Raw genomic sequence first — 15,923 nt, 5'->3', positions numbered from 1 at the left:
CAGCTTCTTGGAATGGCCAACAATATTTTATATCATTCATAGACGATTACTTACGTTATGGGTACTTATATCTCATACATGAAAAGTCTGAGTCACTGGAAGTGTTCAAAGCTTTTAAAGATGAGGTTGAGAATCAACTTAACAAAAGAATAAAAAGCGTTAGGTCTGATCGTGGTGGTGAGTACTACGGCAGATATGACGGTTCAGGTGAACAATGTCCGGGACCATTTGCTAAATACCTAGAGGAATGTAGAATCGTCCCACAATACACCATGCTAGGATTGCCTAGCATGAATGGTATAGCTGAAAGACGAAGCAGAACTCTTAAGGACATGGTAAGGAGTATGATTAGTCATTCCACCTTACCAAAATCACTCTGGGGAAAAGCATTAAAGACTGTAGCTTATATTTTGAACAGAGTACCAACTAAGGCTACTGCTAAAACACCTTATGAACTTTGGATAGGCAGAAAGCCTAGTCTAAAGCATTTTCACATTTGGGGATGTCCAGCTGAGGCTAGGCCTTATAGGCCACATGAAAAGAAATTGGACTCCAAAACAGTTAGCAACTATTTTATTGGTTATTCTGAGCGATCCAGGGCCTATAAATTTTATGATCCCACACTTAAGTCAATTTTTGAAACGGGAACTGCAACATTTTTTGAGGTTGTTGAGTTTGGGGGGAGAAATAAGGTTAGAGACATTGTCTTTGAGGAAGAAGTTGAGGAATGATCGGTTTCGATTTCTACTATTGCTTTTGACAATGTACAGGTTTCTATACCTGTTGTTGATCAAGAAGCATATCCAAAACCTCAACAAGACAATGTTGAAGTACCTCCTATCCAAAATGAGGTAATTATTCCAAAAATAGAAACTCAACAACCTCAAGAGCCAATACCATTAAGGAGATCCACGAGAGAGAGAGAGGAAAAGTACTATTTCGGATGATTTCATAGTATTTCTCCAAGAACATGAGGAAAATAATGGAATGGTGGGAGATGATCCAATCAATTTCCATCAGGCCATGCAGGGTTCTAACTCTCAAAAGTGAATTGATGCCATGAATGAGGAGTATAAATCTATGCAAGACAATAAAGTTTGGGATCTTGTCCCGTCACCTGAAGGTGTGAAGCCCATTGGTTGTAAATGGATTTTTAAAACCAAGAGGGATTCAAATGGTAATGTGGAAAGATATAAGGCTCGTCTTGTGGCTAAAGGCTTTACCCAAAAGGAAGGTATTGACTTCAAAGAGACTTTCTCTCCAATTTCAACGAAAGACTCTTTCAGGACAATTATGGCACTTGTTGCGCACTTTGACCTTGAGTTACATCAGATGGATGTCAAGATGGTGTTTCTCAATGGCGACATTGATGAGACAATCTATATGGTGCAACCAGAAAACTTTGTGTCAGGAGACTCGAAGAACATTGTTTGCAAATTAAAGAAATCCATCTATGGGCTCAAGCAAGCTTTCCGTCAATGGTATCACAAATTTCATCAGGTCATTATCTCATTTGGTTTTGAGGTAAATGTCGTTGATGATTGTGTGTATCACAAGTTTAGTGGGAGTAAGCATATTTTCCTGGTTTTGTATGTTGATGACATACTGCTTGCCACTAACGATATAGGCATGTTGCACGAAATCAAGAGATTTTTATCAAAGACTTTTGAGATAAAAGATCTTGGTGACGCCTCTTTTGTATTAGGGATTCAGATACATCGGGATCGTTCTCGAGGTATTCTTGGATTGTCACAAAAAAGCTATATCGATAAAGTACTTAAGAGATTTTGCATGCAAAACTGTAAACCAGGTGACACCCCTGTCGCTAAGGGAGACAAATTTAGTCTCAAACAGTGCCCGCAAAATGACCTTGAAGCTAAGGAAATGCAGAAGATTCCCTATGCATCAGCTATTGGGAGTCTAATATATGCTCAAGTATGTACACGCCTAGACATAGCATTCATTGTTAGAATGCTATGCAAATATTTAAGCAACCCTGTAATGGATTATTGGAAGGCAGCCAAAAGGGTTATGAGGTATCTAAAGAGGACAAAGGATTATATGCTCACATATAGCATATCGGATCAATTAGAGATCATAGGGTACTCCGATTCTGATTTTGTTGGATGCCAAGATAGTAGAAGATCCACATCAGGTTATATTTATCTGCTAGCTGGAGGAGCTATTTTCTGGAAGAGTGCCAAACAGACACTCATAGCTTCTTCTACCATGGCAGCAGAGTTTGTAGCATGCTATGAGGCATCTAATCATGGAATATGGCTGTGAAATTTTATCACTGGGTTGCGCATTCTGAATGGCATAGAAAGACCACTAAAGTTGTATTGTGACAACAACTCAGCAGTTCTATATTCTAACAACAACAGGAGCTCATCTAAGTCAAAACATATTGATATTAAATTCCTAGTTGTGAAGGAAAGAGTACAGAGTGGACAGATTTCTATAGAGCTAATGGACCAAACTCCATGATTGCTGATCCGCTTACTAAGGGATTATCACCCAAGGTCTTTCATGAGCACACCGCTCATATGGGTGTTGTACTTCTTGAGGATATCATGTTTTAGTGGGAGTTTGTATTCTTATTGCTTTATATATGTTTAGTTCTTTGGACACATTTGTGTATTTGGATATTTTCTGTACAGAAATAAAATATTCAGTTCATTCCACTCTGTTATTATGTTCAATATTGATCTCACTTAAGAAATAAGGTTGGACCAGTTGGAAATAGACATGTTCGGATCACATAACATGTAATTTCCATGCTACACTCCCATAATTGATCTATGTCATTTGGTTGTGGTGGATTTTTTGATACCCAATAATCCAGACGATGATTTAAAACAGTTGTCGGATTATTTATCGACACCATGGACTTGCTCGGCTCGGAGATGAACTACACTTTTGGATGATTCGGGTTTGGATTGGATGATTATTTGGTTAGTTGGACCATTTAGTGATTAATATGGAGTTGAATATTGGCCTATTAATTTAGGTTAATTGATAGCCCACTTAGTGAACCCCAGGCCCAATTAGAGTGACCTAAACTTACCTATATATATGTATTTATCTCCCAGCCGTTTTCGGTGGTGTTTGTGTGTAGTAGCAATGAAGAGGAGGGTTGAGAGAAGAGAGGCAACTGAGAGAGAGGGAAGCCATGTGAGATTGTGAGTAAGATTCAACCACTGTTCTTCTTCCTCTCCATACCTTTGTGGATTGCTAACACCACCACCCTTCTCCTTTATGGGGTTTGAGAGAGTTTGGATAGTCCAAAGTGAAGGTGAAAGTCTTGGGTCGAGTCAAGGTAAATTGGTGTTCGTTTGATTATTTTCTAAGCCCGGAATCAAGATTTATCGAGGGATTTCCGCTACAAATGGTATCAGAGCTTGTGTTGTTGATAAATCTGTGATTTTTGGGACTAAAAAGGGGTTGGAAGTGGCCAGAAATCGGATTGAAAAACAGGCAGAAAAACTGGATAGTTTTCTAGATTTTTTAATTTTCTACCGGATCTGTTTTGACATTTTCTAGTGAAACCAAAAGGAGTTTGACAAAACGGACACCACCGGTGGACTGTGCAGACAGAGAAGAAGCCGGAAGAGTGACAGGTTGTTGGCGCGTGGCCGGCCGACATGGCGCGTGGGAAAGACGGCGATGGCGCGTGAGGGCACGTCCGTCTGATTCCATTGAAGTGGTCTTCAGACAGAATCTTCCCCATGACGAGATGGACCCTGTAGTGTTTTCAAATTTCAGTTTGGAGCAATACAGTGAAAGTTGGACGATTTTGCCTGGACGTTTGGGTGCCGGGTGCTGTTTTCTTGTTGCTGTGATTACTGGTGACTTTAAGATAAATAGTGATAGTCCTGAAGTGGTGAATTCGCGTCTCTTGATATTTACGGACCTTCAGACGTGGTCTGCTCGGTGTCGTATTCTTTGCTTTTTATTATTGCAGTTGAAATAAATGTGTAGAGTAATTTATTTTTTGTATTAGAGGTTATCGTGTGGGGTGACATTAGGTTTGGGGTTAGCATGAAGGGGTAACCATTGCCTGTTGCTAGACCTAAGAATTATTTGTTAATTATTTGCCTTAAATTTTTTGTGAATTTGCTGTCAATTTTTCTACATTATTAGAATTGCATGTGGCCTTAGAAAATTTTACTGGACTATTCTATGTGAATTGTGTTCATACTTTACTTGAGGTCATTATTTTGCATTGGTGCCAAATGTAGGTCTAAGGTAAGTGCAAAAAATAACATATATTTTAATTGTTGTAAAATTTGGACATAGTTGAAAGAGATTTTCCTAGGATGATAATAAAAGGAAAGATGAGGATAGAGACAAGGTAAATGTGACTTTAGGGTCGAGTAGTGATCCTAGTGAGGTTTATTGAGAGAATAAACCTGGTTCTTGCATTGCATCTGTGTGTAATCCTTTCTGCATGTATATGATCACTTAATTATGTTGCAATGTTGATGTTACACTTTCAATATGTTTGATATGTGTAATTGCATGAGTTAGAGTGACTTATTACTTTGTGTAATATGTTCACATGTATAGTGGGTTGAGTTTTGTGGCGTACTCTATTTGCTCTGTGAATGGTGTGAGAGTATGGTAGTGAGAAGAAAGTTGGGCAGCCGTTTCTCTCCTTTATCTTTGTGAGCATGTGTGGTTTGTGAGATTATGTGAGGCAGCCATGTTAGAGTTACCTTCTTTATCTTTGTGAGCCTCCTTTGTGAGTGTTGTGAAGTAACCGACTCTTTCTTCAATTTTTCTTTGTGAGTGCCACCTTCGCCATTTTCTTTGTGGATTTTTTGGAGCTTTGGTGATTGGAGTAACCTTTGTGGTCACCGAAAGGTGTCGTTTTGCCATAGTGAGTTTGAGATCCATTAGCAATAAGTTGGATGTCTTTTGGTAAGGTGGAGTATAGATGCCTAGGGGTACATGGTGATTTGTACCAGGGGATGTGGAGTGTGACATTTGGATCACGAGTAGAGATGTGATCAAATGTGTAGAATCCTTTATCTGTGAAAGAGACCCTGTACAGGTGGAGTGTGAGAGAGGCACTTCTATCACTTCTGTAAGGTGGAGTCCCATTATCCACGTAGGTTGGGAGAAGTGATGTGGTGATAGAGGGTTATTCCGAGAGCTTAGGATCTATTGTGACTTGCCATTTTGACATGAGTTGTGTGATCTATTTAGTGAGCATGATGGGCGATGAGAGGAGATATGTGTTCTCGAGGTGGGAGTAACACGAAATGGGATAGGATAAGTGTGGTGAGATCTTTCATGGGGTCATTTATGCAATTGTTGCATATGTGTTTGACCATGTGCTGATTAACTAGGTGTTAATTTGTAGTTCAGTGTGAACATGATTTTGAAAAGATCTGTGTGTGTTATCTTATATATATCTTCATCGCATGATTGTTTGTTCACTGTGAATACTTGTTTCTACTTAGGTGTTTTTGACCTTAACCCTGGTGAGTACATGGAGCAAGTATCGTATGTGTTTCAAGTTGGAAACACGAGGTAAGGTCTGTTATTCCAATTTTATTGGATTACCTTAATTGTGCAAGTATAAACTGTGTGTTTTGGTTGCTTACAGATTATTGGGCATCAAGGTGGAGATTATTAGATTTTTTGATACCCAATAATTCGGGCGATGATTTAAAACAGTTGTCGGATTATTTATCGACACCATGGACTTGGCTCGGCTCGGATATGAACTACACTTTTAGATGATTCAGGTTTAGGTTGGATGATTATTTGGTTAGTTGGACTATTTAGTGATTAATATGGAGTTAAATATTGGCCTATTAGTTTAGGTTAATTGGTAGCCCACTTAGTGAACCCTAGGCCTAATTAGAGTGACCTAAACTAAACTATATTTATGTATTTATCTCCCAGCCGTTTTCGGTGGTGTTTGTGTGTAGTAGCAATGGAGATGAGAGTTGAGAGAAGAGAGGCAACCGAGAGAGAGGGAAGCCATGTGAGGTTGTGAGTAAGATTCAACCACTGTTCTTCTTCCTCTCCATACCTTTGTGGATTGCTAACACCACCACCCTTCTCCTTTATGGGGTTTGAGAGAGTTTGGATAATTCAAAGTGAAGGTGAAAGTCTTGGGTCGAGTCAAGGTAAACCAGTGTCCGTTTCATTGTTTTCTAAGCCCAAAATCAAAATTTATCGAGGGATTTCCGCTACAAGTTGTATGGGTGTACGTGACCATTGATGGATTTAGTCACGCTAAATGTGACGAAAATCGCCTTGATCCTCCATCGATGTAACTAATGGACGAGATTGTTTGGAAATACCCTTAATAACGATAGCACAATTTTGATCTCATAAGTCTGTACACATTTATAATGTAACATGTTTGGCCCAGTGGGAGATTGTTGGAAAAAATTCCAACTTGGGGGGCCACACATGTACATTTATTAGAATGTGTGGTGCTATTTTAAAGTAAATTTAGTCGATAAAGTGATCAATTGGATTTAATTTTGGACTAATGGGTATTAAATTTTATAGGATTAAAGTGTAGAGACCAGAATGTGTTATTTTGAATTGATGAGGGGCCGATTTGAAATAACTTAAAGTTAATAACTGTCAATTGCAGTTATTTTAATAAATGGTTATGGTCCCCAATTTAAACGTGATTTTTTTTGGTATCTCTGCATTCCCATCAACAGAGACTTTTCACGAAAACAAAGGAAGGAAAATCACGTATCAATTGGAAGATCAAAACCCAATTAAAGCAGTCAGATTCATGGATCAAGGTATTTTTCTGCACTTTTCGTTGTCTCTTTGATTTCAACATGGAATTTATGATTTTGTCAAAGGATTTTATGAATATGGTTCCTTTCAATTTGTGCAACAGTTATGTCTCTGAAGGTGACAGTTTAATCGACGTTTCAACCAAGCACTTGGGAGCCTGCTTGCTGGAATCTTAGCCATTGCCATTGCACAGTTAGCCTTCAGCATTAGACGAATTTCTGAGCCAATTATAATTGGTCTGAGCATCTTCGCTGTTGGTATATCACCAGACTACTGAAAATAACAAATGAACTTCCCTTCCAAACAATACGCTCGTTTGAATTTGGCAGGGACTGTTATGTCATTCGTGAAGCTGTGGCCATCCCTTGTTCCTTGTGAGTATGGATTCCGAGTTATACTTTTCACCTACTGTTTGATCATTGTTTCTGGCTATCGAATGGGGAACCCAATCAGAACAGCCATGGATCGGCTTTACTCTATTGCCATTGGAGCAATTGTAGTAGTGATAGTAAATGTGCTCATTTTTCCTATATGAGCTGGGGAACAGTTGTACCAAGAATTTGTCAGTAACTTTAATTCAGTGGCTGATGCACTTGAAGATATGCTAATTTAATAAAAATTGTTACACCAAGATATCAGTACAAAACCAGAAAATAAACAAGAAAATATTACAAGAAAAAATAGCAGAAGAACAAATCCTCAGCCGTTCACTGAAACTCGAACCACACGGCATCCAGATGAAGGTCCTTTCATCTATGGGGCTCAGACTCAAGAAAATACAGGATTGTGCCCGTCTATATGACCCACACCGATCGCCCCAAACCCTAAGGTTTTCCTCTATCAGATTAAAGGAAACCACAAGGGTAAATCACACACCAATCCCTCCAATAAACTTAGTATTTAGTATCACAAAGAAAAATCACTCAGATTTCAGATCCAATCAGAGATTGGATAGTCACAAAGAAGGAAGGGTTTGGAAAGATCTCGAAGCACAGCCGCAGCTGAAGAGAGGAGTAAAAATGACGGTCCAGCTGAATTAGGGCAAGAGATGGAAATATATATATCCAACCAAGGCAGCCGTAGATCAGATTTCAATCCAACGGTCAGGGGGCTTTCAGTAATCTGAAGAAAAGCGTGTTTTGGCTACGTTAAAAAAGCCACGTCAAATAACACGTTTTTATCTACTTTTGGGCCGGGGCGGATCAGGGTCAAGTTATTGGGCAAGAGCCTAGAATAATAAAACAGTTATTTGGGCTTTAGCCCATTTGTCATCATAGCCCAGAAAGGTTATTGGTCATCACAGCCCAACAACCTCCACCTTGATGCCAATGGGATTTCTGAACACTTGCAGCCCTCCTATTGACACCAAGTTTGTACCTGCATTTGAAGAATTAACCTGTGTCAATATTCAAAAGTGCCAAACATGATTTAAACTTAGAAAGAGGCAATACCTTTGTCCCCATGTCTGATGGATTGTACTGTGTAGGAATTTTTTCAAGAAGAACAAATTCATTTGAGACAATATCTCTAATAAAATGTAACTTTACATTTATGTGTTTAGTTCTTTCATGAAAAACAGGATTCTTACACAAGTGTATTGCACTTTGGCTATCTGAATAAATAACTACAGGTTCATTTAACATCCTAATTTCAGATAATAGTCCCTTAAGCCACAAAGCTTCCTTCACAGCTTCTGTGGCAGCTACATACTCGGCCTCTGTGGTTGATAAAGCAACTATAGGCTATAATTGGGACTTCCAACTCACACAGGTACCACAAAGAGTGAACATATAGGTAGAAGTGGACTTTCTATGGTCCCTATCACCAGTAAAATCAGCATCCACAAAGCCTTTAAGTGTTATTCCTTCATTACCTCTTTTATATACTAATCCTATGCTAGAAGTGCCTTTTAAGTACCTAAGTAACCACTTAAGTGCTTCCCAATGTTCGGGACCAGGATTAGCCATAAATCTACTTAAAGTGTTGATTGCATGAGCCACATCAGGTCTGGTACAGCCCATGGTATACATTATAGACCCTACAGCATTAGCATATGGAACCTTTTCCATGTACTTTATATCAGATTCATCAATTGGGTATTGCTCTTTACTTAATTCGAAATGACTAGCTAAAGGCAAAGACACAGATTTTAATTCATGCATTGAAAACTTGGATAGAACTTTTTCTATGTAAGCTGATTGTTTCAAAATCAAAATGTATTGTGCTTTTTTCTTCTAAGTATATCCATTCCCAATATCCTTTTAGCATGCCCCAGATTTTTCATTTCAAATTCAGCACCAAAAGTATCTTTAATATCATTTATCTGTTTTAAATCAGGCCCAATTAGCAGCATGTCATCAACATAAAGTAACAGAAAAATAGATATTGAAGAATCAGAATCTTTCTTAAAGTAAAGACAATGATCATAAGAGCTTCTTACAAAACCAACAATCATGACAAAAGTATCAAACTTTTTATACCATTGTCTAGGGGACTGTTTTAAACCATATAAGGATTTTTTAAGCAAGCACACAAAGTCAGATTTAGATTTATTCACAAAACCTTCAGGTTGTGACATATAAATTGTCTAATCTAAATCACCATGTAAGAAAGCTGTTTTTACATCCATTTGTTCTAATTCCCAATTGTGATGTGCAATTAATGCTAGTAGGACTCTTATGGCTGTGTATTTTACAACGGGTGAAAACATCTCATTGTAATCTACACCCTGTTTTTGTGTAAACCCTTTAGCAACTAATCTTGCTTTAAATCTCACAAGCTCATTATCTGAACTGCCTTCTTTCACCTTGTAAATCCATTTACAGTCAACTATGGATTTATTTTTGGGTCTAGGCACAAGATCCCAAGTTTTATTCTTCATTAGAGAACTCATCTCTTCTTTCATGGCAACTTCCCACTTGCCAGACTGGTTACAACTCATGGCTTTACTATAGGTCTTGGGTTCCTTATAGGCTAGGTCATTATAAGACATGACAGAATATGATAGATAGTCTTCATATCTTGTAGGTTCTCTTATGTTCCTTCTAGGCCTATCCCTAGTCAGTTGATAGTCACTAAGATCACTTTGTTGACTGGGATCATACATTTCAGTTTGTTCATGTTCCTCCACACCTGAATTTTCTAATTCAGTTTGAGTCTGAGGTAGTGTAGGTTCATTTTCTCTCACATTATTAGGAACAGAATCAGTTTGAGATCCCAACTCCAACTGAAACCTTGTCACACTTGGGTTTTCAGGGTCTGCAGACTTTTGTTTGTCTAAACAGGGCATCTCTTCCTTATTGAAGGTAACATCTCTACTTGTTATCATTTTATACCGCCCTTGACCTCTAGCCCATAACCTATAGCCCTTAATTCCTTCAGGATAACCTAAGAACACACATTTCTGAGCCCTTGGCTCCAGTTTCCCCAAATTCTGGTGACAATAAGCTGTACACCCGAATATTCTAAGGTGGGAATAGTCTGGTATTTTTCCAGACCACTTCTCTTCAGGTGTCTTACCTTCCAAAGCACTAGCAGGGGTTTTATTCACTATATATGTAGCTGTTATTATAGCCTCCCCCCACAATACCTTAGGAACTCCTGATCCCACCATCATACACCTAACCTTATCCAACAAGGTCCTATTCATTTTCTCAGCCACCCCATTCTGTTGAGGTGTGTATGGGACAGTTTTGTGTCTTAGGATTCCATTTGATTCACAAAGTTTATCAAATTCTGAGTTGCAAAATTCAAGTCTATTATCAGTTCTCAAAATTTTAATCTTTGTAGACATTTGATTTTCAATAAGGACTTTCCATCTTTTAAACTTTTCAAAGGTTTCAGATTTGTGCTTTAGTAGAAACACCCACACCTTTCTTGAAAAGTCATCAATTATTGAGAAGAAATACTTATTTTCCCCTGGAGTAGTTGTGGAGGTTGGACCCCACAAATCTGAGTGGACATATTCCAATGGAGAAGTAGTTTTATGTTTTCCAGAATTAAAATGGAGTCTGTGATGTTTGCCAAAAGTGCAGCTTTCACAGAACGGTATTTGTGATATTTGGTCCTTACCAAATACCCCCCTTTTATGTAGGATTGTGAGGCCTTTTTCACCAACATGTGCAAGCCTCTTATGCCATTTTAAGGTGGAATCAGATTCAGTATTAGAGATAGTTGAATTATTTTCAAGTACTATTTCAGCTTTAACTACATAGATTCCATTTTTCTTGACACCTTTAAAGATGACAAGAGATCCCTTGATCACTTTCATCAATCCATCCCTAATCCTACCACACAGCCCTAGGTCATCTAATTCTCCCATAGAGATCAGATTTCTTTTAAGTTCAGGAACATACCTCACTCTCTCTAGGGTATACATGTATCCATTTTCAAATTTTAGGGTTACATTACCTAGTCCTTCAACTCTGCAGGCAATATTATTCCCCATCACCACTTCACCACCAGCTAATTTCTTAAAATCTTGAAGCCATGACCTTTCATGTGTAATGTGAAAGGTACAACCTGAGTCCAAAATCCACTCATGAACATATCTATTGTAGGCATAATTTGCCACCTCCAGATCAGGTTGCTGAGCCACCACATATACATCAACAGTATCAGGCTCAGTAGGCTCAACTACATTTCCCTCATCAACTTTCTTCTCTTTAGGTTCAATTTTCTTGTTATAGCAGTCTTTTATGTAATGACCAAGCTTACCACAGCCATAGCACTTTCTGTTATTTCTAGATTTTGATTTAGATCTTGATTTACTCCTAAACTTCTTCCTGTTACTATTTCCAGAATTGTTTTGATTTGGATAGTTATTATTTTGCCTATTTGGTTGCCTCCCCCTTATGTACAAACTCTCATGTTCCTTCCCATGTTTTTCAGTTTTGAGTTCCAATTCTTTACTTCTTATGGAATTTATAACAACTTCTGGGGTCAAAGTATCTCTGCCATACTTAATAGCAGATTTGACATCCCTATATGCCTCTGGTATAGCATTAAGAAGTATTACTGCTTTATATTCTTCAGAAATTTTATCCCCTGCATTGGTGATATCTTGTACCAATTTATTAAAGGTATCAAGATTATCATCCAGGTCTTTGGTTGGATCAATCTTAAAACTAAAAAACCTTTCTAGAAGGAAGAGTTTATTAGGTAAGGATTTCACTAAGTACAGTTCCTCTAATTTCTCCCATAAGGCCTTAGCATTTTCTAATTTCCCTACTTTCCTTAGCACTTGGTCAGATAGGTGGAGAATTATTGAGGTATAGGCTAGGTCATCTGATTCAGTTTTCTGATCTTGTGTCATTGTTTCAGGAAACTCTCCAGTTATTGCCTTAGAGACTTTCTGTTGTACTAAAACCCCTATCATTTTTTGCTGCCATATTGGAAAATCTCCCTTCCCATTAAAGATCCCAAGTTCAAAACTAGTGGTAGTCATTTTCTAGATCAAACAGGTCACACTCAGTAATTTCTGATTCGATCACAACATACAAGTGAGAAAACAGAGATTCTTCATATCATAGGCAAAGCAACATAATGTGTGTAAGTGAATAACAATTTAAAATACACACAGTCTTCAACACCAAGTTAAAGAAATCAACTACCCTGCCCTACCAGGATTCCGTGAGACTCAAGATCTCATGTCAAGGCTTGGGTGAAGGGTAGAGGTTTTGTTTGAATAAAAAGATTAAGAGAGATATTAATACAGGATATAAGAACAGAACACACGGATTACAATCTTCAAGCACATCAAGAATCAGTAACTAAAACACAAATATACTTCAATACTTTTATCAGATGAATATAGGCAGAATAACTCTTAACACACATATATACTGCAATACTTTTATCAAACAAATGTAGGCAGATTCATGCTAAGTGCGCAAGCATACTGCATTACTTTTAACAAAAGACAAGTATAGACAGTTTTAATGCTTAAGTACAAAGTTCCAAATTCACAAAACAATTAACAAGGAAAAATTATCAGTCAACTAAGACATGTAACGAAAAAATCAGGCAGTAAAGTTTTGAGTTCAATAATTAAACCACAGTGGTGGTCGTTTCACTTGACCACACACAGTTTCCACGAAGGCGGCAGTCAACAGTACCCAAACTCGAACAACTCAAATAACCGAAGCAGTTTTTCACCAAGAAAAAACAGATTTATCACAAAGAACATCGAGATCTAGGGTTTTAACTCAAAAAAAAATTTACCAGGTCACTGTATCAGGTAAGAACGTGGTTCGATTTACCCACACGAGCCAGACGAAGGCTCTGATACCACTGTTACACCAAGATATCAGTACAAAACCAGAAAATAAACAAGAAAATATTACAAGAAAAAATAGCAGAAGAACAAATCCTCAACCGTTCACTGAAACTCGAACCACACGGCATCCAGATGAAGGTCCTTTCATCTATGGGGCTCAGACTCAAGAAAATATAGGATTGTACCCGTCTATATGACCCACATCGATCGCCCCAAACCCGAAGGTTTTCCTCTATCAGATTAAAGGAAACCACAAGGGTAAATCACACACCAATCCCTTCAATACACTTAGTATTTAGTATCACAAAGAAAAATCACTCAGATTTCAGATCCAATCAGAGATTGGATAGTCACGAAGAAGGAAGGGTTTGGAAAGATCTCGAAGCACAGCCGCAGCTGAAGAGAGGAGTAAAAATGACGGTCCAGCTGAATTAGGGCAAGAGATGGAAATATATATATCCAACCAACGCAGCCGTAGATCAGATTTCAATCCAACGGTCAGGGGACTTTCAGTAATCTGAAGAAAAGCGTGTTTTGGCTGCGTTAAAAAAGCCACGTCAAATAACACGTTTTTATCTACCTTTGGGCAGGGGCGGATCAGGGTCAAGTTATTGGGCAAGAGCCTAGAATAATAAAAAAGTTATTTGGACTTTAGCCCATTTGTCATCATAGCCCAGAAAGGTTATTGGTCATCACAGCCCAACAAAAATAGTACAAGAAACGAAAGATGTAAGCTAATATTAACAAATAAAAATATGTAAAACAAACATATCATAGAAGCTCCTATTCAGATCCTTACAACATCAAATTTATCTGGTTGCAAAATGTGTTGAAAAATACTTAGATGATCCAGACGAACCTGTATATAGAAAATGTCGATCATGTTGAATTCCTCTGCCAGACTTGAATCATTGGTACGAATCATCTCTATGCAGATGAACATAGATTTTCTTTTCTTTCCTTACCAGTTGTAACATCATTCAATTGAACAAGAACTAACCTAGGATTTCCATTAATGTTTCCGGTTCTGCTTAATAGGCCAATTCAGCTAAATGGGAACCATTCCATGTCAGGTTTAAGCATTTCTTTTATCCATGGTCAGAGTATGTCAAAGTTGGTGCAGTTATGAGATATTGTGCATATGAGGTCATGCACTCCATAGTGTACTTCACTAAAAAATTCAAGTCCGTGCCATATCTTATTGATAATCTTAAGCAGAAAATCCAAAACAACTCGATCCACAGGCCATGTCTACTGAGATATGTCATAAGATTTAACAAAGTTTTATGCAACTGCCAACCTATGACAACCCACAAGAAGTTAAAACTTAAACAAGGAAAAGAACAAAGGAATATACTAAAAGTAGTTCGATCATCCTTGTTAGTTTTCATGAATAATGTTCTGATTGCTTAAAAAAAGCATATCAAATCAAAGGTCTATGAGTTAAATGATCAAGATGAGATTTATAATATTCGTTTGTTCTCTCATATAGTGGTTTACATTAGGGAACACATTACTAAATAACTTTCTGATTATTCTGTGAACAAAAGCATCTGTTCAATTCAAATGTCTTGCTTCAGTTTAAGATAAATGTAATTAAAGAGTCTTATGATCTAATTTGTGAAGAACATATTATATTCCTCAAGGAGAATTGAGTAAATCTATAAAATCCATTATGTAGTTACCATATCTTAACTTGAAGAGTAACTGACATATGTACAATGACATATGTACAATTTCATATATTGTTTCTTCTAGGCTCCCTATAATCTTAGAATCACATTCCAGAAAGAGATCAAAGATGCAACAAGCGATGCTACAGAGCTAGTCTGATGTTTAGGCAAAGACATATGTGATATGCATCGAAGCCTCAAAATGTCCCTTTTAAAACAGGTGCATAGCTCGATTGAACTCCTCCAACGCGCAATAGACATGCACTCTTACCTCTTAACTTCTACTTATGAGCCACCTAATAGTAATACATCTAAGCCACAGCCAAATCTCTCTCTCACCTTATCAGCCACCCTTTCTAGCCTCTTAAACCAACTGGCTGAGATTTCCGTACCAAACGCCAGCCCACCATCACAGGCAGAATCTTACCATGCAATGATGAGGAAGCAATCAAGAAGGCTCTATTCTTGGCCATCCCGGGAAGTTGACGCATTTGAAGAAGAGGGGCATTTTAGCGCAGACATTATTCGTAAAATGGGCGCCCCAGAGAGTACTGCCATAATCTCTCTTGCAACATTTACCTCATTGCTTATTAAGTTTGTGGCTAGCCAGGCTAGGCTTGATCACTTGGTTGAAGAAGTTGATGAACTCTCAAAGATGTCCAATTTCAAACAGGAGGCTCTATAATAGGAGTATTGTGCATCTATCTACAAAACTCGGGAGAAAAAAGATAAAGGATGAAAACTTTAAATGTGGTTCATAATCATAACTATTTTTTGTCACAATTGCAAAATAACAATTTATAGTCCCTGGATATATATTTTTTCCCTTTTATTTCTTTTTGCATTTTATGTATAATCCATCTTCAGTATTGGAAGATATTTCAAATTTATGTTTCTTTGAGTTTCTTTTCTTCTGAAAAAAAAAATCATTTTGAGGATTTATCTAATAATAGATTTCAAACGTGAAAGTATATGTGCTGTGTATGACTATCAACTGCGGTGAGTTTCTATATAATAGGATGCCTTTTTTATATCGTAAAACTCACTACCTATTTGCTCGAATGTTCTAATGATCCCTACAATATTTCTTTCAAATTCTTTTTCTATTTCCCAACCTTTAAATTCCACAACATTAAATTCATTTGAATGTCGTTCACAAATGAAATTCAGTTCTATAAAATTTCGTATAAAAG

At 37.6% G+C, this 15,923-nt stretch overlaps 1 protein-coding gene across 1 annotated transcript; it reads left to right on the top strand.

Moving 5' to 3' along the window:
* The first annotated feature begins 13,929 nt into the window (after positions 1-13,929).
* LOC111398196 (aluminum-activated malate transporter 9-like) lies at positions 13,930-15,415 on the top strand. Its single transcript, XM_023025131.1, has 4 exons — positions 13,930-13,971; positions 14,096-14,436; positions 14,833-14,884; positions 14,951-15,415. Exons 1-4 carry the CDS (start codon positions 13,930-13,932, stop codon positions 15,413-15,415), a joined length of 900 nt encoding a protein of 299 aa, XP_022880899.1.
* The last annotated feature ends 508 nt before the right edge of the window (positions 15,416-15,923 follow it).

This window comes from Olea europaea, chromosome 8 (assembly GCF_002742605.1).
Source record: "Olea europaea var. sylvestris chromosome 8, O_europaea_v1, whole genome shotgun sequence".
Classification (NCBI taxonomy): domain Eukaryota; kingdom Viridiplantae; phylum Streptophyta; class Magnoliopsida; order Lamiales; family Oleaceae; genus Olea; species Olea europaea.
This window is presented reverse-complemented; position numbering and strand designations above follow the sequence as displayed.

What these genes read in the sequence shown, in the direction of transcription:
- LOC111398196 (XM_023025131.1), top strand. Translation starts at nt 13,930, where the DNA reads ATGTCGATCATGTTGAATTCCTCTGCCAGACTTGAATCATTG. An exon ending in AAAGTAGTTCGATCATCCTT is followed by an intron (nt 14,437 to 14,832) that starts GTTAGTTTTCAT and finishes CTATAATCTTAG; the next exon opens with AATCACATTCCAGAAAGAGA. An exon ending in CAAGCGATGCTACAGAGCTA is followed by an intron (nt 14,885 to 14,950) that starts GTCTGATGTTTA and finishes CTTTTAAAACAG; the next exon opens with GTGCATAGCTCGATTGAACT.